At 40.8% G+C, this 27,963-nt stretch overlaps 1 protein-coding gene across 1 annotated transcript in view; it reads left to right on the top strand.

Moving 5' to 3' along the window:
- LOC109466127 (translation initiation factor IF-2-like) overlaps positions 1-21,988 on the top strand; it is a 35,009-nt gene extending 13,021 nt beyond the window's left edge. The window contains exons 4-6 of the mRNA XM_019763766.1: positions 5,258-5,338; positions 18,997-19,103; positions 20,528-21,988. Coding sequence (XP_019619325.1) covers positions 5,258-5,338; positions 18,997-19,064 — 149 coding nt within the window. The 3' untranslated portion in view covers positions 19,065-19,103; positions 20,528-21,988. The remainder of the gene's footprint in view (positions 1-5,257; positions 5,339-18,996; positions 19,104-20,527) is intronic.
- Positions 21,989-27,963: the final 5,975 nt, after the last annotated feature.

Raw genomic sequence — 27,963 nt, 5'->3', positions numbered from 1 at the left:
TGTTAGTCTGCCTTGTTTACCACGTTTGGGCATGAGTCATCAGAATGGAATGCAGGGCATCAACCAATAGGCATGCAGCTTTCCTCTATACTTCTTGCTGATTGGCTGTTGGGATTTAACTTGATTAACACCTGCACAGAAGCATTTCCATACTGACAGTATGTCTGTATTCAAGTTGTTTTGGTAGGTATTTCAAGCTTTCCTGCTCCAGCATTGGAATGCCGGGCATGGTACGTTTTTTTTTATTTGAAAATCAACAGTTTGCATTATGCAATTAAAAATCCTAACCAATAAAGTAGGGAATAGCTATCCAACTGTTGTTTTAGTTGTATTTTACTTCATATTATAGTTATATCAATGTAAATCATTGTTTTCCCTTGTGTTTCCCATTCTTTCCCTGCCATGTCGTAAAATGTGGTGAACCCATCGCTGTATTTGCTCCAAAGCAAATATTGGCCTTTCTAGTTTCAACTTATATTAATACCACCACCAACACAGGTGACAATACAATACTCTATTCACCTGAACGAAGTGAGGAAAGCCGTGTAAAATTTCCCAAAGGCACAAGATCGGTGGCATGTCAGGACTCGAACCAGGGACCTCTTGGTTCCGAGTCAAGAACCCTGCCACTACGCCACACGACCCCACACAATGTGGTTTTACAGATAGGGTTCCTTGAAGTGGTCATCCCCGCTTGCACGCGTTCTCATCTACGACACAAGCCGTTTTCAGAATGCTTCGCTATTCTCTCAGAAACGTGAAACCGGAGGTCCCGTACTTAAGGAGAGCCACGCCTATCAAAAGATTAGTAGTCCTTCCCGGCGTGAGTGGTTAAAACCTATATTTGTCTCAGGTTTGACATTTCGAAGAGCTGGTAGTCACCTGTTATGTCAATCCTTCCACAAATGTGGTAAGGCTTCCTAAATAAAAAGGGCGAGGTCGTTGGAAGCTGAAGTCCTGACGTGGAGTTATACGTGACAGACAGACAGGTCTGGACTGGTTTGATGCAGTTTAATCCAGACTATACCAGACCAGATCACCAGACATGACTCATTAACCCACAGAAGGACCGAGCTGTCAACCCCAAGCAGACGTAGAGGAAAACGAACCCTTTCCCTAAATGCATCCAATGCAAATTCAGGAAGGCAAATGAGTAACATCAATGTTATGGTCACTCTTTTAATGTAGTAAGTTGTAACCTAACATACCCCATACCATACTGATATCTGTTGCATTTTTATGTATCGTAGGCTGTATTATAGGTGAGACGCCTCACGTAGCTTGTTTTTCAAACGCTTCCAGTACGACATTATGATAAAAAATGTGCTCGAAGAAATGGCAGTAAATGTCAATATCAGACAGATTTCTTCATCCAGAGTGTTTTATTTGTTTTGCCGCCCTGAAATTGCTTTGGATGCCTTCATTCCCCCAAAAGACACGACCTTCCTTGTTTCCGAGAAAAAAAAGAACAGCAAAGTTGTTAATGGATTCTCTGTCTTAAATCTACGCGTGGCAATATGTTTATAAAGACTGCTTAAGTACACGGAGGATTAAAAAACTGTTAACTGACGTTTGTCATGTAGGGACTGTCATCTTACAACGTCAGGTTCCCACCAATCACTGCAGCATGTGGATCGCACTGCGCAGTATGTAAACGTATGTGCATCCTGTGTGTCGGCCGGTATATATGGTGACAGCAGTCTAAATCCCTCCTGCTACAAAATTGCAACATGATGTACCCCAACACCAGTTATCATTGGTGAGAGACAGCCTGGCTGACCAGGTCAGAGGTCAGTGTTCGGAACGAAAGAAAACGAAGAGGAAACTGAGTAAAAACAATATGTTTTCATTCGGTAAACATAAAAAAAATCTCTACGGCCATTGCTCTTGTATTACATTTATATCAATAGATTAACTTTTTCTATCCGTCAAGAATTCTTCCACTAAGAGTGAACCAACGTTAAGAGGACTAGACAGAACTGAATGAATGTTTGCACCCACTTAGTTGTTGGAGACGGCATCTTTATTACTGATTTTCTGCCTAACTTACGTAAGCTTCTCAATTTGCATGTAAATCACTAAGACTTGACATTCAAGATACTAAGAAGAAACTAATAATGTCATCGACCTAACTTGTATTGACATCTTACCTTCCTACGTCACTCCCATGTATGCATTTTGTACCATGTATGTGTATGTGTATAGATTTAGTAATGACGTTATAAAGGAAATTATATCTTCGTTATATATTTTGTATGACCCTTACCTCTTCCCTCTCGACCTCAATGAAAAGCGGTCGCAGTACTAGTGCAGACCGATTTGACGTTCTCGAGAATAAATGTTGTTTACAAACAAACAAACAAACAAACAAACAAACAAAGCTACCCAATCTTAATACTATTATCTAATTAATTGATTAACCAATTAGGTCACAAAAAAGAGTACGTTTAGATCATCAGTTTGTAGGGTTTTGAACACTGAACTTAATCATCAACGACAGCGATTATTAGAGTTAAAACTAAGGACGCCTGGGTATGATTTTATGGTTATATAAATACTATACAATCCTCGACATTTGCTGATATTATATTACTGGCATTAACAAGATAGCGACAAAATTTTAATGTGATGACAACACTTGAAAACAAAGAATTCGGAAATCTCAGACCTCCGTGAAATATTTAGATCTTGTGTGAGGATGACTGTGTTCTGTTCTCATTCACCATGGTGTCTACAGGTCTTTGTTCATCGTACAAGGGAAGCAGCACCAGCTGTCAAGGAGGTCATGTAACGAAAAACACAGCAAGAGCTACCAGATGTAGACGTGATAAATGACTTTCTCCCTCTGGGACAGACTGAACCCAAACATATCCATTATAACCTGGCCTATGGGTCATGCGCAAACACAGGCACACACACACAAACAAACACACACACACACACACACACACACACAAACACACACACACACACACACAGACCAAAACAATACTTCCATTTTTCATGGAGGTAAGAAGAAAAAAAAGATGAATTAACGCCGCTACATTCATGCGTGCTTCCGGCAATGCCAACTGAGGACATGTCGAGGAGTAAGTGTACATGTGGCCACCAGAGGAACAAGTGCCATTATCTGCTCAGATGTATTGCCCCATCGTGATTGTACACTTGGTCCGCAGTCTGCCGGGCTGTATGAGCGCCCAGGAAAAACTTATTTGTCAGGGCGGTTCAAATTGTTCTGCGGGAAGTGGTGCGTTTCAGCATTGATACTCGTTTATAGCCTCTCGCATCATTTCCCCTGGATTTGCGTCAAGGCAAACGTCATTTAATTGTTGTTTCGGGTGGATCTGTTCGCAGCTAAAGCCTCTTCCATCATCCAAAGCGATATTAGCAGCCGTCTAGTGACGGCGATATAAACTTTGCCTCGTCAAGTACCGAACATACGGAGAAACATATCTCTGCACTGGAAACGACCTGGTATCAAAATTACCTCACGACACGTATTCGTGTACGTATTACAGTAAATTGCGATGCCTCCGAAATCATATATCTCTTTGAAACCGAGCCAGATTCCGTCACATGTCGTCGCAAAATGTACCCAATTGTTGAATAATTGATGCGGAGTTCCGAGAAATTGCTTTATTGCATTAAAATGGATATTCAACTGCCTTGCCCTACTTCTAACGAGATCTCAGTAATTGTAGGTGGGGGTCAATAAGTATTAGGATCGGGCGATCTAACACAGTCGATTCCCTTCTAATGGGTGTTTCGTTCTCCTTCCCGAAACCATTTTGATGCTAGCTCTGAGGGAGGTATCCTATTATCGACATGTCCTGTTATCCTCACCGCAGGTGTTTCTGAATCAAGTGAAGAGATCTTCACTCTTGTCGATATCATCATATCATGGAGGATGATACAACAAGTTGCCGAATGGCTGCATCATGACAAAAATGCTAATAGCTGCTTTGGCCAAGCTCTGAATCGTAAAAATTCTGACTTTAAGAGAGACCAGTTTGATGTGTCTGTTCGGCTTGTTATTGGGATATGACAATGGCGTGTGATATGAAATATCATCTGCAAAAATCGTGCTTAAACGTTGTCTTCGTTCTTTCTTAAAGGTATCCAATGCAGTTTTAGGGGCTGAAAACAAGATTTTTCAAAGTCAACATTCTAGCCACTTATCTACATACTAAATTGAAACAACAGTATCCCGATGTACATTGGCCCTCATGGAGCAAAATTGCTGAAAACTGTGACTGAAAAATGTTACTGGTGAGATCCTCGGTTGTTTTTTGTGTACCACCCATAAAACAAAGGACTCATCATGGGGCTTGTTTCTGTGCAGTTTTAAATGCTCAAAGTATGAAATCCTGATGCAAATGTTCTAATGCGGGGCAGTATGTGTCAATATCATACAGATTGCCTTAATCAGAATATTCCAGTTTTGCCGCCCTGAAATTGCATTGAATGTCTTTATCTGTCCGAAGTATGCTATTAAGAACACAACACAGGGCAGACTGTCTTGTTCCCGTTTACCGCACGCCACTAAGCGTTACGTCTCGCCTGATTTTAAAAGGCAACGTGGAGTAATGACCTGGTTTTTGTCGGGTTTGGTGTGTGTGCGTGTATATCATTGTCATATCAATTATGTATATCGCATCCCATAGCTCGCCTTGGGGTTTGATATTTTGAGAACAATTCATCTTTGAGTTCGGTACCTGAACTCGTGTTCCAAGAGAGCAATGCCATCTTGGACCACTAGAACATTTCCACTTAGCAAATCATTGATTAAAGAATATGATAACCAGTAAAGACATCAGCATCACAGCTATTGCCAAAGTCTATTATACCACTGATGAAGTTATCCACTGAAAAGAGTCAAGTCAAGTTTATTGCGCAACAATTGCATTGGATACAATGTATGGCAAATAATACTTAATAACTATAAACTATTTCTACTAGTGTACTAATCTAACTTCAATTCATGTATATATGTTATAATGGAATGTTACATTTGACATTGCTGTTACAAAGAGAGAAGTCTTTGATATTCTACATGAACACGATTTGCTTGGGTTGCTAACAGTTCTCTCACATGTGCGTTCTAGCAATGGCTGTTGTACTAAATTTTATATTCCTGCACTGACATTTTCCTGGTATAAGTACTACTGTTCGAGCATGTAACAAGACTCCACAGAACTTAAGCTGGTATCATCAATTACATCAAGTAATCAAAGTTTTTTTCTTACTTCTTTTCCAGTTAAAACAGGACGCAGTGAGGCCTGCCATAGACACTTTCATCGCATTTTCTATGAAACGAGGGAATGCAAAGAACCAGCTCGTAAGTACCCGGATGTTTTTTTTTCTCGAAAAAAAAAGCCCGGATGTTCTGTGTGACCCGGATGTCCGTAGGATATGCGCACATCTCTCAAACTGAACTTTTTGCTATCTGCCATCACTTACAGTGGGTGTGTGGGCGTATCTGACTTACCGAACGTATCAAAACTTGCGCAAATGCATCTTTACACCGCGCCGCTGCCTTAAAGACAAATAGGACACTAGTGGGCAATTTTACTCGCTTGTTTTTCTCTCGGACCAAAATTCCTTTGATGCGAGAACCTTCGTTTTTGTACCTAGTGGTCACGTGGCTCATTATCTAACATTTTCTTAAAAGTCCTGCGTTGTTCTGGAGACTTTTTAAAATCAACTCAAGGCCTCGTTTCGTTATTGCTGACACAGTTTTCACCCCTATTCTTCACTCTCCCATTATTGATATCATAGTCTCATTTCCTAATTCTGCCTATGCTGGAGTGCAGTCGAAGAGCATGTATTACTCAACCCCCCTTCGTCCCCACGCCCACGCAGGCCAAGCCCCATGGGCTGAGGTTGTCTCCAGTGCAGATGAAATATGATGCCTTAAACAAGTCTCCCTAAATGCCCCACCCCTTTCCCCCCTTTTAAAGCCCCAAAGAAGCTGCAATAATCCACGTGTAAATTAAATTCGTATGCAGCTTGCAGTTCTACATGGTCAATTACCTATTCTCACGTGCCCTTTGTACTTTTTTATATTTTATTTTTCCCTATCAAGATGCCCTGTCTAGTAGCCCTGCATATCATGGATACGAGGGCTTGCTAACTGCATCCTGGCCTTCTGGTGCTCTTTGGACGATGCGATAGATATACAAGCGCGCGTGTTCCAACAAGTCAAAGCAAGGAGCTGCAACAACGCTTTTATTGACCATAAAAACCGGCGCTGACTTCGGGGTCCGATATTTCCTTGAGGAAGGAAAGATGACTACACCCATATCAGCACTAAGACGTTTATAGATGACGTGTTGACGTAGCCAGTGGGTGTATGGACAAACTACTTACTATTGGCTGCATGGTAGGGTGGTCCCAAAACTTTTCCTGCAATTATAGTTCTCGTGGGTAGTTCAAGGCCGAATATTTCAAGCTAGAAACAAGTACAGAGAATAAATTATGAGGAAAAACAAACAAGGAGACCTTGTGTGCTTCATGAGGTGTATAATTGTACTACGTGAGTACGTGGAGAGTCGTCGATGATACTTAGATATCCAAGTAATGAGAGATAAACTGATAGATTTTGAAAACTGTAAGACGTTTCATGTAGCATTCACTACTTCTCGTCAGTTACTGACAATTTTCAAAATCTATCCGGTTGAGCGTATCAAGTTCTTGAGAGTCACATAGTTTTTCCTGACAAGATACAATTTTATGAAACGCGCGTTCAATTGTTATAATAATCATTTTCCTGTAGATATTGCTCCAAAGAACTGTCACCGACGATTGCAAAGGAAAGGAAACTCTTTTTTTGTACATAACTGGCCTGAAACCTTTGTGTGAAAATATGCAATATTAGGCACCTTTGTCGCACGTTCAGATTGACTTACCCTAGTGGGAAATAATGATGCGATATTAAAATATCGTATTTGATAGTATCAGGGCACCCGTGAGGGGAAACAGCACCATAGAGACGTGAATTACGATAAGAGCTATTAGACCGAATGGCAGTAAGCAGTCATATTTGATAATCAGTTCAGTTCAGAGCAATGACCTATGGTCGTAGGGCCACAACACCCGGCAGCTTGTTGATAATACAGGCAGATTATTCACCCATTATATATTCAACGAGTATTTCGTCGCTTGGGGCGGTGCAGATTCCATGATGATAAGAAGCCTTCGTAACACTGACTTTCCCCGGTGTCAAATGTCAGTAATTCCGTGTAATTTGCTTTCGGTTTTGTCTGGGAGGAACAATCCAGTCGTACGGGAGATGGTCGTAAATGTCACGGTGAAAAACAGAAGTTCTCCCCGAGGGCCTGGCACTGGTGACCTCCGCTGCCCTCGTCACGGGCACGAATCACACCATCCGCAGGCGACTAGGGATATATATGTACGGTTTACCAAGACGTGATTCGGAATACACAAGCAGAAATGAAAGACATTCAAAGCGCTTTCATAGCAGAAAACGTGATTTTCAAAGCCAATTTTCTGGCCATGAATCAACTTGAGTCCTATTCCAAAGCATACTGATATCTGTGAGGCAAAAATCTGAAAATTGCCAGACGGCCGCCAGACGGTTGCTGGTTCTAGCTATTTTTGGTGGTACCAAAATATAAAGGTGCTCCTCATATAGCTTCTTTGAGGGCTATTACAAGCGCTTCAAGTATGATATGATGACGAAAATGTGCTGAGAAATGGCAGTAAAGATCAATATCATACAGATTTGCTCATTCAGAGGATTTTTCTTTTGTTGCCCTGAAATTACATTTGATTGTCATTGTCATTGTCATTGTCATTGTCATTGTCATTGTCATTGTCATTGTTTTAAGAAGTTTCTAGGTTCAAAACATACACGAGGGCATATAGGCACAGAGAAATGTCACCATTTACTTATTCGCAATGCGCTTCAACCTTTTCCACACTTGTTGTTTGAACAAAACTGCTTGCTAAAGAAATATCTTAACATAAAAAAGGCACGTAACATGGTGGAATCTTTCCAACCGTTGCCCTTAATCAGCGGGAAAACCTGTTCACCTCTCTCGTCTCTGAAACAAAAAAAGCTATAGGCATAGACAAATGTCACAATTTACTTATTCGTGATGCGCTGCAATCTTTTCCACACTTTTTGTAAGAACAAGTCGACTGTCTTAATACTATCAACGTAACATGTTGGAGAATCTTTCCAACCGTTGCCCTCGGTTATTAGCGGCAAAACCTATTCACCTCTCTCGCCTCTGAAACATAGCCTGGCAACGAGATAAAACAAGAAAATTTTCACTCAAGCAGCTGACCAAATTTTGCCAGACGTTTCAAGAAGCTTAAAGCATCCGCTACTTTTTGTCAGTTACTGACAGTTTTCAAAATCTATCCAGTTACTTGAGTGTATCCAGTTCTTGAGAGTCACGTATAGTTTCCCTGACGAGATACAATTGTATTTTGTGCACTCAGATATCTTAATATAAACGTAACCTGGTGGAGAATCTTTCCAACCGTTGCCCTCGGTTATTAGCGGCAAAACCTATTCGCCTCTCTCGCCTCTGAAACAAAAGCGGGCTCGCAGGCGAGTTCCAGCCCATCGCCTCCCGGTGACCTGTGGCCTGACCTCCCCGTGATGACGCACACGCGTGCCTTTGGCTCGGCTCCCTGACGTCATCTCGCCGCGGCTCGCGCATCCCCCAGCCGCCAATTTGCAGGCAAAGTGAAATCCTGCCGTCGGCGGGCCTATTACTCCGCATCTCCCGTCATTTATAACATGTATTGCCGCCATCTCAAGTGAAGAATTATCCATGAACAAGGTATAGCATTATTACACGGCAAACATCAAATCTTATTGGGCACCTCCATCACTGTCCCTTCAAACTGAGAGCCACTGAGATCCTCTGCTATGCTGGAAACTTAATGGAAACGTATTTGTATTACGTGATACTCAATTCAAAACTTTTCTTGCATACGATTTTTTAAAGAAAAAATAATGAATATATTTCCGGCTTGTGCTTTTTGTCGGGGATAGCCTTCAATAATCTCATGAACAAGAAGGCGGAATTGTATCTTAATGTACCACATTTATCCACAATGCCTATACAGTATTCCGAAATCCGAAGCCAAGATTTATTTTTGATTAGTCTTCATTTTGCAATGCTGAGTGTTTGGTTTCTAAATTAGGTTGACGCCACGGGAGGGCCCAGAAATCGATTGAAGAAACATTAGCCGAGGCTTAAAGAAAAATCCTGACGTAGCCGGTCTTTGATTGAGCCATCTGTAACGTGTCACGTCATCCGATGTGTGCTCTTCTAATTGACAAGAAGCAGGCATCGTACATTTTTGGCGTACGTACGTTTCTGCATCAATGAAACCACGTCACACTGTATTTCTACAGTAGATTTCAGCAGGCTCAGTGCCAATATACATATATTGATATTCAAAGGCAACAACTCTTACAATGCAAAGGTCGGTAAATACATAAAAGACTGTTTTGTTATTAGAAAAATGCAGTGAAACTCCTGATTAGCCCTACTTGATTGTACACAGTATCATCTCTTGATATTCAGTAATTATGATGTTAGTTTTCATTCTATGACCTTTCTTTTTGTACTTTGTTCAATAGTTGTTGCCGTACGTTGTACCTTGTACAATTGTCGTGCAATACAGTTCTTCTATTTTTTTTACTTGATGATTGTTTTTGTACGTGTAGCCCTATTTTACCAACAGTTTTGTTTGTATCATGCAAGCACACGTCTGTTTGTTTGTTTGTTTGTTTGTTGTTTTTGTTTGCTTCTAGCTTTGAATTGGTCTTCAACACTGCACTACGCAAAGACATTGCACAAAATTCATACCTTAAAGCATGCGGAAAGGTTTAAAACATGCAGGAAGGTTCAGTCTCTTTCCTCGTGCGTACCTTTACGGAAGATTTCAGGTGTGTTTAAATATAGGATTTCATGCAGTGAATTATTACGGATATAATTACAACCTTATACTTATGTATATTGTAACATAAGCATGGTATTCTATGGAGGACTCCATTGTCATTTGTAATCAGGCAAAATATCATTGTACCGTAAAACTCAGAAATGTTCTTAACACATCCTGACAGACGGCAGCGATATATCTCATATTAAGATATCGATCGCCATTTCTGAGTTGAATCAGTCTCTAGCTGTTTATAAACGTCTACCCTCCATAGCATGCCAAAAACTGGGGGTTTTAGGGGTCTTCCGGGTCTTTGGGAGCTTTTATGTGCTATTTTCTGATTGCATATAGACAACATAGCCGGCCTGGTTGAATTACCCCCGTTTTTTTTAGAACTGGTATAATCTTTAAACAGCCGAAGACCACCAAACCCCCAGTTCTAAAAGCCTGCTACGGAGGCTAATAAACGTCACATTTTCATTCACAAATATCGTCTCCCGTTCGTACATGAATGAAGATGGAAACCGCCCCCCTCCCCACATATCATCGATTTAATAACCTAAAATTAGGACATCATCGATCCCAAGTAGATTACATTGATGGAAACACTCCTGGGCAAGGTACACGACACCAGAGGATCATTCGTTATTTTTAGCCTGATGCAGTTGACGTCATCTTTGATTCCCAGTGCCCCGGACCGGCTGACATGGGTGAATTGGGTGCTAGAGGGGCTGTCAAACTTAATAAGAAACGGATGTCCTCCGGCACTCCGCACAGTCGTAACGCTAGAAATATGTCATTGTTGTTTTATGAGCGAGTCGTTTGAGTAAATCATTGAGGACAAACGTGCGTGTGTATATATGGTGTAATTATTATTCAAACTTATGTCCCTATTTCACTATTCAAAAATTCATATTCCGAATGCAACCAGACAAACATTACATCGAAAAACATCTGTTTTTTTATCTCTACTATAACTGAAAAGCGAGTTGAATGTATCTAATGATAGTTAGTTTTATTACCTTCGCCAAGAATGTTATGTTTGTGTGTGTGTGGGGGGGTGTATGTAGGTGTTGAGGCGTCTCTTTATTTTCGGGTACCACCCATAAATAGCTAGAACCAGTCTACGATAAAAAACTTCAGGAAGGAAACTTCAACTTCTATCAATCAGTGACATTACATTCCAGTACATCTGCCTCACAGATATTAGTATGCTATGCCATAGGATTTAGTCAACTACATTTTAAAAAGTAATGGTCAGAAAAATGACTTTGGAAATCCAGTTTTGGTACACTGAAATTACACTTGATTAAAAGTGCGCGATAAGATATTTGCAGCTTCTTGTTGTTTTTTTAACTTGATGATTGCAGCATATATAAGGCAGCTTATCTTATCTGAGTAGCGGGGTCTATATTTGCCTCAGACGAGTCGATAGTACACTAAAACAGACCGTACGTGCGTCACCACCGAGCCCTTATCACTTATTACTGTCCTGTGGCACGTAACACTCAACTTACAACGGCACGGCTCTATACAACAAGCCTGCTCTCATCCAAAGGCACACATGATAGATTAGCCTGATTTCACGAGTAACCCCGTATTAAGGACACCCAATGCAATTTCACATTGTGAACTTCAAGATGAGTCCTTAGTTTTCCGGGCGGTACCCTAAAAATCAACCCAGGTCCTTCCAGTAACCGTTTTTCGTCAGAAGAAGTTTCGGTATTTCTGTTCCATGAATGTCGACATCCATTGGGATAGTGTTCTTTCAACCCAGTATGTAGATAAATTGACTCGAATAATGACTTTGAAAAATCTGGTTTCCAAGCCCTAAAAACTGCATTGGATGCCTTTAAACAAATTACCCTTTTATTAGTATTGGAGGCTGTACTTATTTTCAAAGCGTGTCACCTCACCAACTAGAGTCATAATTTTTTATTTTATTTTTAGCTACATGAAGTCGTAATAAACAGCTGACTAGTCGGGATCGCTATCGACTGTGTACTCATAGATGAGGTCTATTGTTACCGAGTTAATTGCATTTACAACGTAAAGTGACTTTGTTCCGCTATCATGTGCAATCAATTTGGCGAAGCCAGGAAAAAAACCCTTCCCTTTCTCTCACCAACGGTCAACGCTCGTTTGAAATCGGGCAATAGCGTGACCAACTTCGAACCACGAGTCGCTTCCAATCCCTAATTCTCTGCGACGGCTCGTCTGGCGTAAAGTAGAGGCCATATCTCAAGTGCACTTTATTAGAGTACGTCTCCCTTACGCTTAGATCGGTATCTGCACTGTTAGGAGGAATTCGCACCGGTTATTGCAAGGTCCTGGCCTTTTGCACCTGATCTTATCTGGTACAACAAGGTTAGGGAAGAGTACTGGTCAGGGCTTTTATCACTAAGCTGACGGGACGTCATTTCTCGTGGTCCGGCCATTGAAAAGCTGTTAGTAATAGTTAGCTATGAAAGACCAATATAGCACCTAGCAAAATTACTACGTCCCCTCATATGAAATGCTCTAGATATGAAATGGTTTACGTAATAAACTATTCACATTTATCCGGTCTAGCACAATTTGATTTTAACAGACTCGATGTTATGGTCAGGTTAATATATATATTCAACTCTTACAATGCAAAAATAAGTAAATACAAAAAAGACTGTTTTTCCCTACTTAATTGTATACTGTATTATCTCTTGATGTTTAGTAATTAGGATGTCAATTTTCACTCTAACCTTTTCTTTCTGTACTATGTTCAATAGCCGTTACCATACGTTGTACCTTGTACAATTGTGGTGAAATTAAGTTCTTCTTCTAACATATCTGTACAACTATACATTAATGTATCTGTATCTGTATCTGTATAGCCGGTATAACCGCCTTTCGGCGTAACACACCAGCTTCGCAGGCACGCGGCGCGGCGGCAGCTGGCTATATTACACCGATCGACTTGTTACACCTAACCCTTGAACTTCTAGCTCTAGACATTGTTTAAAGCTATCTATTGACAATGCCCCTACTGTACTTGGTGACAGTGAGTTCCACTCTGCGATAGTTCTAGGAAAGAATGAATTCTTGAACACCTCAATCCTTGGTTGATAACTCTGGTACTTGAATGCGTGGCTATTTCTTGTTCTCTTCTGGGCTGGTATTAGGTACTTAGTAGTTGGGACATCCACCAGTTTATTAGTCATTTTGTACATCATGCATAGTCTAGACATCTTTCTTCTGTCTTCCAGTGAGGTCCACTGTAGGTTTCTTTTCATTTCCGTGACACTAGCACCTCTTACATAGTTGTTCATACAGAATCTTGCAGCTTGATTCTGTACCCTTTCCAATTTGTCTTTGTCTTTCTTGTATATGTGCACACTATATATATATATATATATATGTTTGCATGAAAGTTCATCTGTGCAATAAAGTTATTCTATGTATATGTGTTTGCATGAAAGTTCATCAGTGTTTGGCACAACTTTGGCACATTCTTCAACGTTTAAAACTTATTATGCCGAAACAAAACCAAAACAGTGCACCAAAACTTAGATTTTCCAATGGCAGTAGAGTTGGGTTTTGTTTACTCTGTTTTGTTTAATAAACGCTTCTGAACTTTACAATGGTAGTAAATAAAAGTAAAGAACGGCGATTCCTGACTTAACAAGGGTTGTAAATGAAATTACCGGACTTGACTTTTATTTACAACCATTATAAAGCCAGATATTAAATACAAAATAATCATTACCTGAGTTTACTACCTTTGGTAAATCCAACTTTTCGTGCCGTCAACGTTGTTTCTCTAACACCACATCATTGTGGGAAGGGCTTTGCGATACAGACTGAAATGTTGAAACATTCGCTTCTGTAGGTTGATTAAAATGCCGGTGTTGAAAAGTGATGTTTGAGGGGTCGATATGTCGAACAAATTAGCGGGGCAAGAACACCTGCCCTCTAATTGCTCTAGAGATAGCCATCGGCGAGAACAGGTCATTAAATCCAGCGGTGATGTTGTCTGGGGCTCAGAGTTTAACAACTACATGTCTGTTATCGGTACGGAATATCTAACCTCGGAAAACGGCCGCAAGGCAGGATCATGGACACGCATATCAAGATCGCTGCAGTGTGGGAATGGTCTTGCTCCATCCAGAAGCTTTTCGGGGGGCCTACAGCGTACAGATTGAACTGGAAGGGTTTACACTCGCTAGCTTAAACCAGGAGTTACAATAAGGCCGCGTTGATTTGATTATATGAATGACATCCTCTGGGAACCCACAAAACTGATGCGAGCGTGCGAATAAAAAAGTTTGGCAAAAATCTACGTGGTCATGAAGGGTGAACAAATGACTTAACATACAGAGTATGCTACAGCAAATAATAGACTGTTCATTTTCATTTTCTGTCTTTCCTTTGGAATTAATTTTGGCATTCCACGACATTAGTATCGTTTTCCAATATTTTATTTTGAATTTACGGCAAATATTTGCTCATTTTGAAGCTACTTTGTGCGATGTACAGTATGGTCGAAAACATTCTTTTTTTTTTTTTGGAAACGGACGAAAATTAATGCACGCGCAGATGTCATCCATATAATCAAATCAACATGGCCTTACAATAATATAAGCTTTGAAAAAGTCGTTTCAGGTATATATATGAGAATGGTCTGACAGTGCCGAGTCAGGCCGTGACTTGTTTATTGTAGTGAGTTCTGGACCGATACGGTTGAGTTTATATAGTGCCAATAATGTGCTAGCTGCAGTCAGGAGTCCTGAGATGGTACTCACGATACCACCACAGAGTACGTCACAACGACGTCATCGCGCGTGTTTCGTGCTCGATGTTGGGTGATGGTCGTGCTTGGCGGGGCAGGATGGCCGACATATCGTGCCACACAATCTGCTATCATCCGACATAATTACACCTTTTACAAGCGCACAATAAAAATACGGCGCTATCGCTATCTCTGCTTTAGACGAACGAGACGAAGGGATTACGTGGATTACGTACTTAAGGTCTTAAGTTCTTTTTTGGTACACAATACTTCTGATGCACTTCACAGAAGAACTTAATTGACAAAAGTACAGCGACTTACGTAAGGTCTATAACTAAACATACAGACATGCTCTTTCTTATTTTGTATAATATTTACCACGTGTGTGTAAAAATATGTGTATAGATTTATTGGGACTTTGAATTATGTAAACTGTTATATTTATATTGTCTGACCCTTACCTCTTCCCACATGACCTCAATAAAAAGCGGCATGCAGGCCTAGGCCGATTTTAGCATATCATAAATAAAGAATATTTCAAACAAACACGCTAACAATCAAATTCTTGCTGTAAAAGTATACAAGTTCGGAGCTGTAGAACACAGCAAGGCCAACATCAAAGTTTTGATATAACACAATACTTCTACTTTTTCTATTGGAGACTGACAACACATCAGTACACGGGTCATCAAGGCAGTCGAAACTGGTAGTAGATGACCCACAAATACAGACGTTATACAAACATGAAAAATAAAGAAATGTAACTGTAAAATACAAAACCTGAAATAATGTTAACACCATTAACTGGTGGCAGAATATTACACAAATTTACACGTAATACAACAAATAAGTATACTAAAATCATTCCTACCTAGCAGCAAATCGTACATGAATGTGTGGATATAAGTTGGAACTAGTGGAAGGCTTACGGTTACAAAAGATATTAGATATAATATATACAATATATAACAAGTCACTCTTGGTAGACTCAATGATGACAGCATGATGAAGATTTATGACGGCTTTTCCTTCGGACGACAATATAGCTTGAGGGGAGAACCTGTGTATATAACGGAGTTTCCGTGGGCGGATCGTAATAGAATCAACATCGGTGCAAGTAGGGACATGTTTGGTTAGGCCATGTTGATTTCATTACATGGATGACATCCTCTGGGAACCCCTAAAACTGACGCGAGCCGTGCGAGTAAATAAAGTTTGGCAAATAAAAGCAAGTTGCCTTCATTATGAAATCTACGGGATCAGGAAGGTTGAACAAATGACTAAACACACGAGTATGTTATCAATGGTGAATCATAGACTCTTCATTGTCATTTCTTCACATTTTCTTCTTTTCCTTTGCTGATTTTGGCATCCTACAACATTAGTATCGTTTTCCAAGACATTATTTTTTCATTTTTCGGCATATATCTGTATCTGTAACATAAAAATTGTCTTCACTTATTTGCATATCAATCAACAGTTTGTGCTTATAAACCTGCATTTCTCCTCTGGTCTCTCAGTCACTGACGAAAGCTAGTGGATACTAGCTGAAACGTCTGACCGTTTCCAAAATCATATCCAGTTGCTTGAGTGCTTTTTGCCGTATCTGTATCTGTATACCCACCCTTCGGCGCAACACACCATTTTCGCAGGCATGCGGCGCGGCGGCAGCTGGCTACATTTCACCGAACGACTTAACCTTAGATTTCGTAACACTCGAAATCTAACTCTAAACATTGTTAAAAGCTCTCTAGTGATAATGTCTCTACTATACTTCGTGATCTCTGCGATAGTTCTATGAAAGAATGAATTCTTGAACACCTCAATTCTTGGTTGATAACTCTGGTACTTGAAGGCATGACTATTTCTTGTTCTCTATTTGATCATATTTTTGCACCTGCTTTGCACGATTTAGAGAATGGTTGAAAACGTTTTTCAAAGGACGAGAAAAATTCATGCGTGTGAGGATGTCATCCATACAATCAACCCAACACGGCCTAATGTAACAACAAAAGGTCGTCGACATGGGAATGTGCGTTTGCATTCAAACGGGAAGGTAATTCATATAGCTGTCAAGCGTGCAGCGTTCGCCCGCTAGTTTTCCTCGAACGGTAAAAGTGAAGTGATCGGGCCGCGGTCCCCGGGGACCCGCCGCGTGCGTCACAGTCTGGCGGGGAGGAGAGTTTGTTTCAACCAATTACCTGGAACGTTACTTCGCTTTTTTTTACAACAAGACAGTGAACGTTAACTTTTAAGTAAAGCCCCTGTCACACGTAACTGAACATGACCTTTACGAACACTAGCCGAACTCCCCCCAACCATGGTTAGGACAAAACGATTCGTCTCCAGTGGAAATTACGACTCCTCATAATAACAGATCATTATAACGTGTGGAGTACCACAAGGATCCATCTTAGGCCCCCTTCTGTTTTTGATTTAAGTCAATTAAGTCGGGAGCAAGGTTGGCTGTGGTCGGCTGGTGTTTGGCTAGGTTGGCTACTGTTCGGCTCCGCCAGCCATATACTTTACAAAATGTTTAAAACATTCGGATGTGGACGGGAGGTTGAGCCATGGTTGGCTGGTGTTCGGGAGTAGGTTTGGGCGTGAAATTTGACTTAACTAACTAACTAACTCACTCACTCCGTCGAGCTCGCTCGGAATCTTCCCACGACTATCTTTCTTAATAACCCTCTGTTGTCCAAAGCTGCAAGCAATTGGCAATCAGTTCACTCAAATTTAACTCAAATCTGATTCGATTCGTATAGACAAATCGAAGTAGCCTAAATCTGGTCATACTTCTCCCGAACTTCAGGTAACCTTCGGGGGAATGAATGTGTGATAAGGGCTTTAAGTAGTAAGCACACCCCCTCCTTCTTAGAATCTTAGAACTGTGCCAACGACATGAAAGCTCGGCAGTATTTACTTGTATCTCCTTGTAGTGACATTCCTTACTTTTTACGGAGGCATATTCTGTGGCTATTATGGCCCCTGGGTGGTCTATCGTGAGCGACAGAGATGGGTAAAATGCCCATCACGCTAATGGACCATGACGCAAAACAACGTTACCTACCCACCATATCCTGTGGATCACTACTATAGTTCACCATTGTGCCATGATATTTGGTTCTGATAAACTGTTGTTGAACATTCCAAACTCAACTCAAACAAGAGATCTCAGACTTCCTTGAAATATTTCCATATCTTATGTGTTGGTGGCTGTATCCTCTTCTCATTCACCATGGTGCATACAAGTTTTTTTATATACCGTGCAAGGGAAACAACATCAGCTGTCAATGAGGTCATGTAACATAAAACGCATGTGAAAATGAATAGCTAGCGCTACCAACTGAAAAGCAACCATATCCATTACAGCCTGTCATGCGGAAACACTCACACACACACACACACACACACACACACACACACACACACACACACACACACACACACACACACACACACACACACACACACACACACACACACACTAAAACATTGCCGCCACTTTTCGTTGAGTTGAACAGAGGAAAAGTCAGAACGTATGAATATAAGACTGTTAGAGAGTTTATTTACTCTGTAACTGATTCACAAAAGACATGCTCCATTCTCCAACAACAGCAGCTTTCAAGCATCATGTAATCATGCCAGAATTAGCTACAGGACATGATTTTACACATATCCTATTAATGGGATGATGTAACAACATAAAAAGAGCGAGCGCTTATAGGCCGTATTTATGTAGGCTTAACCTCCGACCTTTACCGTCCATTATCGCTTCTTAACTGTGTTACGTCAATGTAGAATTTAACAGCTTGGTCATAGTCGGTTAATTTGGCATAACATGTCACTTGCACTTAGTAGCTTCATCACTCTGCTTATAGTACTTTTATCATTGTAATGAAATGTTATAAAGGTTATTACGGGTTTGGCATCTGACATAAACTTTGTCCGGCCTTGTCCGAGTTGTAACGGGGCTCCTTGCATTCGCTTTTTCGGGCCAGTGAATGCAAGGAGCCCGGTACAAATCGGATGGCACCCTGGTCAGCTTCGACCAGCACGTGAGCGATCTTTTTACAGATGGCTTGCCAGCTGAAATGAACAAGTTACCAGTCGAAACTTTGAACACATCTCGTATATATGTTCCAAAGTTTGTATAGTATTTTATTTCACCTCAGTGTACACTTTGTATTAGTAGAATACGTTTTACAAGACATTTCTAAATGAAGACGAATCATGTGTAATTGTTTTCTTGAGACTTGAACGATTGATAACAACATACATATTTTTTTCCGTTTATTTTTCAGTCTTTCGCAAGTGCGAAACGCTGCTGTCCAGGCTAGTCGAGAGTCCACAGTGCCAGGGATCAGGGTAACCGTCAAGCAATGCCCTCAGCGTCATACAAAGGCTCCAGGTGAGAATTATCTTCTTTTTAATTTTCACATTTTTCCATTTTTTCTATTCTCTTATTTTTCTAATATTAAATTTCTCTTTTTCAAATTTCTTTTAATTATTATTTTTTCTATTATTTTTCATTATTCTTTAGTCCTTTTTTATTTCATCATTTTATTTATTGTTATATTTCATTATATTATATACATGTCATTATGTACTTGTAGATAGTAAATTATGTATATAAAAACATTTGGGACATACAATCAAATATGTCTGTGTGACGAAACTTGTGATAAACCTGTTAGGTATATTTATCACATTAGTCTATTGAACTCTTTCTGACGACAATATGTGTAGTACCTGACAACTTGATATGGTTGAAAGGAAAGAGAAGTGGTCTCTACCCAATTTCCCTAGCTCTTTTCGACAAGCATAATGAACAGTGGACCACAGCTAAACGTCCTGTCCTAGGGACTGCGACTTTTTCCAGTAGCGTGCATGTCGGGTGAGCCACAACAGCCCGGATTCGAACTCCCAACCTCTTTGGTCCAGAGGCAGGGTCGCTAACCACTCGACTACGCACGCTACACGTAAATTTCTTGCTGGGCGTAGAAAATTTAGCACTTTCCGTCATTTAGATAATATCTCCCATACATCCTTGAAAAGAATGAAGCATATCACCATAACTAGAGATGCCGAGTTGATACAGTGACCTGCGGGTCAGTGCATGACGTGACATCGGGGCTATCCGGAGGTAATTGGCCATTTCGCAGCCCCATAAACTCAGAAATGAGGGCTGCTCCCAAGAGAGACAGACAATTTTGCGTCTGCGAGACTTCGCAAAACATTAAACCGCGTGAGGTCTAGATCGGGGGTGGGTTACATGTATGTTTATATCGCGGTTGGCACCCATCTCATTCACGGCAATGTGTGGCAACAGTCTGGACCATTGAACATACACGGTCTGGTCAGGGCTATTTAGGCTCCATTACCACTAGGATGAAATTGTCTGGATCGAGCCGAAATGATTCGTATTAATCCGGATTCGAACCGAATCGGAGCCGGATCAAAGCCGGATCAAAGCAAATTAATTCGGCTCGATCCTATGACAAGCATCCAATGTGATTGCATCATTGCAGGCGGGCGACACACGTCATCAGCTATCCGACCTACGTGCTGTAGACACGTGATTTTTTTTCGCACGTGTGACGTCAGCACTTGGTCAAAGTTCGTTGAAGTCGGTACCGCCCCCCGTCCCGGTTGAATTAAAGGCATCCAAAATTGGTTTTTCAAAGTCAATATTCTGGTTATTCTTTCAACCCTATTCCATAGCACACTGATATCTGAGGCTAAATAATGTCATGTCACTGACAGAAAATGGTTGGTCATATTCGGCTTTGTGTGACGACAGGGGCTTAATGGTACTACTGCCTTCTGTTGCAGGCCCAAAGGCTGTCAGCGTCTCGGGAAAACCTTGCACAACCCTGACTGCAGCTGCCGTGCGGACCTCAGCAGAGGTGAGCGGACAGGAGAAGGAGAAGAACCCAGCCCCCAGCAGACAGGCAGCAGCGCCCGCTGTCTTCCTCCTGTCATCACCGATGTGAGATAGCTTCAACCAGCGGCAGGGGATATAGCGGTGGTCGAGTAGGCAAAGATGGGTACATGTACCTGCAGTCCCATTCCAATAGCTTGTACAAGGTTTTCCCTTTTGAAACATGGACTTCAGATACCAAAGAGTCCTCCCAGTGGAGCCGAGAATTGCTGTTGACAAAACAAAAGAAAAAGCGCCTCGTCGCTCATGTCCCTCCAGAACATACAAGTTTGCTCATTGGTTGCCATAATAATAGTACAGCAACATTAACAAAGTAACAGGACTTGTGGGACTTATTAAACGGATTAATTTAGCTGTTTTTATGGTTTCTTGGCTGAACCATTATAAGAGAACCCATAGTAAGGATTTTACAACTCTTATATTCGGTTTTTCAGATGTGTCACTCATGTCTACCTACTCCTAAAGCGTTTTCATTTAATCTTGACTTTCCCCAGAAGATTTGACAAAATTGATTATACTACAGCGAATGGATGTAACAGTCGTAAAAGCCAAGGAGGAAAAACAGCCGAGGGATTCATATAAACGTGCGGTTACTGTCTACCTACGCCTGAACGTAAAAGTCCTAGTACCTGTCTAGCAATATAGCTGTTGTCCAAACTTCCTCTAACCGGAATAAGAGATGCTGAGAGAAAAGAAGTTGAGCTCATCAAACCAAGCGTGGCTATACTGTGGCCCCGCAATGCTATTCTATATCAGGACGGACCGGCAACTAAATCCTTCATTAGATGATAGAAAATTTGCTGGTCCAGATTATTAGTGTTGAGATTTGATGGCGCTGGGCGTCGTCTTGTGCTTGTCATGTAACCTCCCTCTCCGATATTACCGTAAAGTTCGAGATTTGTTGCAAACGTGCAGGATATGTCTAGGACCGTATATCCTGCGCTTCGGTTATAACATGTAGTCACTACATTTCTATCGATACAAACCATTTACTCAAGAACGTTTTAACCTTGTATACGGGAAATACAACAGAGGAAGATAGTATAAACAGAGATATCGCAACAACAACAGTAGGTGACGCTGCATATAGCATTTCACAGAAACTCAGGAAAAAAATGCATGACTAGTCAGACTTTGCCAATGTACGTATCGCACAGTCCGTTGTTGTATGATAGGCAGAGCTCTAGCGACGAAATGATGCCAAACCTGGGTTGAGACTGCACCAATGCAGCAGTCACCCCCAGCAGAGCTTTGTGTAACCAACCAAACGCCTGTGTATGTTCTCTGTCGTTAACTTTTGTTGGTATATAAGGCCATGTTGATTTGATTATATGGATGACATCCGCGCGCGCATGAATTTTCGTCCGTTTCCAAAAAAGTAGTTCTCGACCATCGTACAAAGCAGTTGCAAAATGAGCAAATATATGACGCAAATTGAAAAAAAAAAACTTGGAAAACCATACTTATGTCGTAGAATGCCAAAATCAATTCCAAAGGAAAACAAAATGTGAAGAAATGAAAATGAAGAGTCTATTATTTTCGCCACACCAAAGTCTGTATCATTTGCTAAGCCTTCATGACCACGTAGACTTTATAATGAAAGCAACTTTTTTTGCCAAACCTTTTTTGTTTGTTATTTGCACGCTCGCATCAGTTTTGGGGTTCCAAGAGGATGTCATCCATATAATCACATCAACATGGCCTAAAACAGAGGCTCTTATATTTTGATGGTACCGGTTTAACATACAGTCCTATACGCGGTTGGGGGACAACGCTCCAAAATGACGGTACTTGGAGTTGTGACTTTTTGTCTCAAAACGATTGACGGAGAAACAGAAAGTATACAAGAAAACATGTAAATCTATCATATTGGGATGTGCGGTTGAGTGCTTCGGCGACTAGGGACAATGTATATGATTCCTCCATGTACAAACGATAGAGAAAACAAGTTGACGATACCGGAATGTTTCATACTCCGATAGAAAATGATATCAAAGCTTATTAATAAGTTATTTAACGATGTTTTTGGACGTCGTGCCAGCCAGAGGGTCTCAGCCCAAGACCAGCCCTACACGCCTGGGGGTCAGTTATTTATATGAGATCCATATTAATTATTATTGGAGATGACAAACGTGAAGTATTTTAGACTCCGGTAGTTTCCACTGCCGGTAAATGATGTGTGTATTCCCAGCACCAACTGACGCTATCAGTAGCGGGTATAGAAGAAAGGAGATATTTATTTTACTGATATATGACGGGGTATCACATGTGACTCCCGTATATATATTATGATACTCTAGACTCTTGTCATCTTGCGTCAAAGGTAAAGCTGCTGTCACACATAGCCGGATATGGCCTCCCGACTATTGGCTAACCTCCCCTCAACCATGGTTGGGAGTATGTCGGGAGCAAGGTCGGGTGGTGTTCGGTCAGGTCGGTTACTGATCGGCTGTACAAATGTTTTAAAATGTTCAAAACATTCGGGTGTGGACGGCCATAGTTGGCTATTGGTTGGCTGGTGTTCGGGAGCAGTTCGGGACGTGCATGTGGTTGGTGGGCAGTAAAATTTAACTCAAATACGATTCGATTCGTATCGAAAGGTAGGCGTGGACTACTCCCGAACTTTAGCCAACCTCGGTCGGCTGGTGATCGGGGGAAGGTTGTACATGTGTGGCAGGGGCTTAAGGGGAGGCCAACACGACACAAGAGTTCCATAAGGACAACTACCTACCTCCTTCAAATTGTAGAAAATAACATCTTTCCTGAAACCCTCACGGTGATAGAAAATTATAACTCCTCACACTAATGTTATACTTTTCACACGTGGACACAAAAACGTCAGTACAATTCTTTTACAACTCGGGGGGACAACTTCAAACGCAACACGGTTATGTTTATTTCAGAGTTCATTAGTTGAAGGCATCTAATGCAGTTTTAGGGCGGCAAAAAAACCCAAAATATTCTGGATGGGGAAATTTGTCTGATATCGACATTTACTGTCGTTTCTTAGCACATTTGCGTCATCATTTCACGTTTGATGCGTTTGAAACAGCCCCAAAACAAGCTACGTGAGTTGTCTCTTTATTTTTTGGTACCACCCGCAAGTAAGCTAGAACAAGCCTACGATACAAAACAAGCAACCGTTTTTCCGTCAGCGACATCGCATTCTTGCCTCACAGATATCAGTATGCTATAGGATAGGATTGTTTTAACTTAATACCTTAATTAAAAGAATGAAGACAAAATTGACTTTGAAAATCCAGTTACGTCGCCCTGAAATCGCATTGGATGCCTTTAAACGTTAAACATCGAATCCGAAACAGACATTTTACATGGTAATTTACCACTGGGAGCTTCAAAGCCTTCCAAATCACCGGCCATGTTGAAGAGGTGCCCTCCCCAGATCTGTTGGACCGCTGTGAAGTGTTTGCCTTTCCTTGATGGGATTGCTTAATTCAGCTGTAAGTCGTTATATTGTGCAAAAACGATTTCCCGCTCAATAGCGTTGTCACCCGTCATTACACAATGATCGTATCTGATCCTAGCTGTAAAAGAGATTTCTTGTCGGAAATGGTCAGGATTATTACAGCAGATACAAGAGGATATAGGATATTACCAAACTGGCGTACAAAATGAGCCTGGAGCAATAAAAAACACTAATAATCAGGAAATATCTGTGTAAGAATCTAAGTCAGACTTTATGTACAACCTCATTGAGAGAATGTCTGTCGGTGTTGTGACTGTGGCTAGTTGTGAAAATATCTCTTTCTTCTGTTTTTATAATAGAAGGCCGTTGGACCAAATAATTACGGATGATATGTGGTGTGAAAACAAAATGGCGCCAAGCTAGGTGTGTTATACGCAATCCAAGTTTTTTCTTTTTTCATTCGCTTGCACTGGTTTTTCAATCATCTACATTTCTGGAAATGTGGTGTATATCGTCCAGTTAGCTGAACTCAGTTGTAAGCTACATAATAGGATGTCTGTGCAAAAACATTGCAGATAAAACTACCGATTATGCCACATTAATCGTAAACCTCATTCGACGAATAACGCCCCTCCCCCATATTTCACAGAGCCATATACATGTATATATATATACAACAACAGAGTATAGATTCGAATTCACCAAACGGAAAAGTTGGTGTGGTATAATATAACAGTAGCTGTAGTCAAAATATTTTGCATCCGGAGTATATATAATATATTTTTTAAACTTTGCGTCGAATGCTTCTCTGTCCATGCTGTAGGTTTTAGCAACTGAACAGTAGCCACAAACGATACCCTATCTGTCATATAACGTACCCTAACCCATGTCACTTTGGCCTAGGAAAAAATGTTGTGTTTCCGGTTTTCCGGTCGACCATAGAAAAATTTAACCCACCCTACACTTTTTTTACTCAACCGCTGGTATGGCCATAATCTTTTTTTTTATTCGACCTGACATCTGAATTTCAAACCCCCTGAAAGTAATCTAATAATTTTTCCTCAGCAAATCGGGTGAAACATTTGTCCACAAGCAAACAGGTGGACGGGTCATTGAGATATTGCATTGTTATTATTTGTTGGATCATTTAGCCAAAATCTAAAAAAAAAAGAAAAACAAAGAAAATCCTTCCCTACCGACCCTAGTTATTTTCAGGACTGAAACTTGAAACACAACATTGATTTTTCTAGGCCGGCCATTCCGGAATGTGACTCGTTTGCCAACCATTGAATCTATCGTTACGTTTCTCTAGGCTATTTATTAAGTCAAAGAGCGGATGAGTTTGTCCCATATATACCCGTCATTCTCTACAGAGGAACTCATTTTAAATTTGCGTCTGTTTTTGATGCAGATATATATTATAAACGCCGTGCCATGCAGTTATTTCTCCATTCCTGTACCCAGTTTTAGATGCTGCGTGTCGTGTGAAGTGATCGTATGTGACACGGTGCCCGAGAAAAGCATATTAAATCAAGGAAATAGCGTAGGAGTTGTTAGATGCTGATTTGTGCCTAACATTCAGAATACCCCCTAGATATTAAACTGTATTGATTTCTTCAAGCAATTGATGATTAGATGATATTCCCGAGGTTTTAGTCAGCCGATATTTTTGCCCTTTGCTGTAATCATTTAATCAAGACGAAGTTGAAGTGTATTCAGTGATAGATATGTACGTGAAGTTGACTATTTGAGGATTAAAGTTTCTTGATTTGTATATCCGAGGGCGACGATGCTGCTTGTCGATGGGTATTTGAGATCTATACAGGTGACGACATCGGCAAACCCCTGTGATCGAACGCTTTAGGCGTAATCTTAAAATATACAAGATGGTGTGACTTGAAACGGAAGTGATGGTATGATAGCCGTGGGCATATATAAAAATCAGCTAATAATCCCAGCTACGGGTGAAACTAGCTATAAATATAAGACCTTTTATTGATTTATTGTCTTCTGAAAAAAAGATTTTGCAATTATATCTTGGATGATGAAAAAATTACAGTTAAAAGTTACGATGGGAGTCCCAATGCGGACATGCTCTAGTTTCCAATTGTGTTAGAAATTGCATCTTGCTTAATGTACTACTGGCATATTGTTGTCAGAAAGTTACAACAACAAAGAGACATTTCATGAAGAAGACGGAGCATTACTTTTGGAAAATAAAAGAGAAAATATGAATATGTCTTTGTGTGTCTCATCACTTTGTGTCTTTACATGGAAATGAGTATGTGAAGCATGTAACATGTTGAACCAATTAAGGAAAAAATATGTTGTGTTTCCGATTTCCCGACCGACCCTAGCAAAAATCAGCCGACCCACCGCTGGTAAGATTATAAAATTTCGATCTGGCATCTGAATTTTTCAATTTTTCTTAGTCATGTAATGCATTTTCAGATGAAATGTTTTTTTCTTCAGTAAATCGGGTAAGATATTTGTCCACAAGCAAACAGGTGGATTGGTTCTTGAGACAGTCCCGGTGCATTGTTAAACTTTGTTGGATCATTTTTGCCAAAAACTAAAAAAAAAAACTAAAAAACTAAAGAAATCCCTACCTACCGACCCTAGTGTTTTAGGGCTAAAACCGGAAACACAACATTACTTTTCCCAGGCCTCACCAATGAATGACGAGAAGTCTTAAATTTCTCTGCGTGTCTTGTAAAATATCATGGTTTACAATGTAAGCTAGCACAGCTATGGATAGAAACTCCCCGTCGGCGATTTGACTGGCAATCGTGGGGAGAATCAGCTCACTGACAGTCAGTCATGTGTGTGTGCTAGTGGTCGCATTTACTTTTGCCCTACTGAAGGAGAATTTGAATAAAAAAGTACTACTTTAAAAAGTAGAACCGTTAGTTGCTGCAAATACAGATGGGCGATCCAATTTTTGGGCGGACAGAAGCTACCTTTCCTCTTGAGGCCATCTTTAGTTCACTGTCTTTATAATAATAATAACTGTTCTTGGCTGTAAATTAGCAGTAGAAAAACTCTAAACTACAATTGACAGACCAAATCAGTGTAACGTTATATCTTTGCACAGTTCAATCCATCTTCGTTTGTCTGTTGCTAAGTCTCTGAGACTTTTCAGTACGTGAGACTAAAGTTTGATGTTGTGATTAAGATAACGTTTAAAGCCTGTCTTTAAGCACACCTTAAAGGCATCCAATTCAGTTTCAGGCCAGCAAAACAACGACATTTGGATGAGGAAACTTGTCTGATGTTGACCTTACGTTTGCTGCCATTTCGTACCACATTTTCGTCATTTCATACATGTAACAGCGATTGCAACAACTAAAAAACTATGTGAGGAGTCTGTTTAGTCAAATTTCACTGCCGATCACGCCCCGACCTACTCCAGAATACCAGCCAACCATGGCCGAACCTCCCGTCCACACCTGGATGCTTTGAACATTTTGAAACATCCGGCTGGCGCAGCCGAACAGTAGCCCACCTGGCCGAACACCAGCCGACCTTGCTCCCGACCTACTCCTAACCATGGCTGGGGGTCGTTCTGCTAGTGTTCAGGAGGCCAAATTCGTGAATGGGCTTAAATGGCCTTGCTCCAACCTCCGTCAATAAGCACCACACACGATCGCTGTCAAAAAGCAATGAAGATGCTCCAATCTCTAACGCTGAAACGACCACATCACCTCACCAGATGCCATTTTTCTGCTCGTCTCGGAGATCTAATATTGTCTTACCTGTCGCCAATATTATCAGCCAGGTTGTAAAAGAGCAATACTGAAGTTGGCCGCAACTGCGTATAAAATAAAGGACACATTTTACATGCTTGTTTACATATGCATGAAGCCTTCCAATGTAATCTGAATAGGCCCGATGAGAGGG

The sequence above is a fragment of the Branchiostoma belcheri genome, unplaced genomic scaffold (genome assembly GCF_001625305.1).
Source record: "Branchiostoma belcheri isolate BF01 breed outbred unplaced genomic scaffold, Haploidv18h27 scaffold16, whole genome shotgun sequence".
Taxonomy (NCBI): Eukaryota; Metazoa; Chordata; class Leptocardii; order Amphioxiformes; family Branchiostomatidae; genus Branchiostoma; species Branchiostoma belcheri.
The sequence above is the reverse complement of the archived record's forward strand: the minus strand, read 5'-3'. Positions and strand labels throughout refer to the sequence as shown.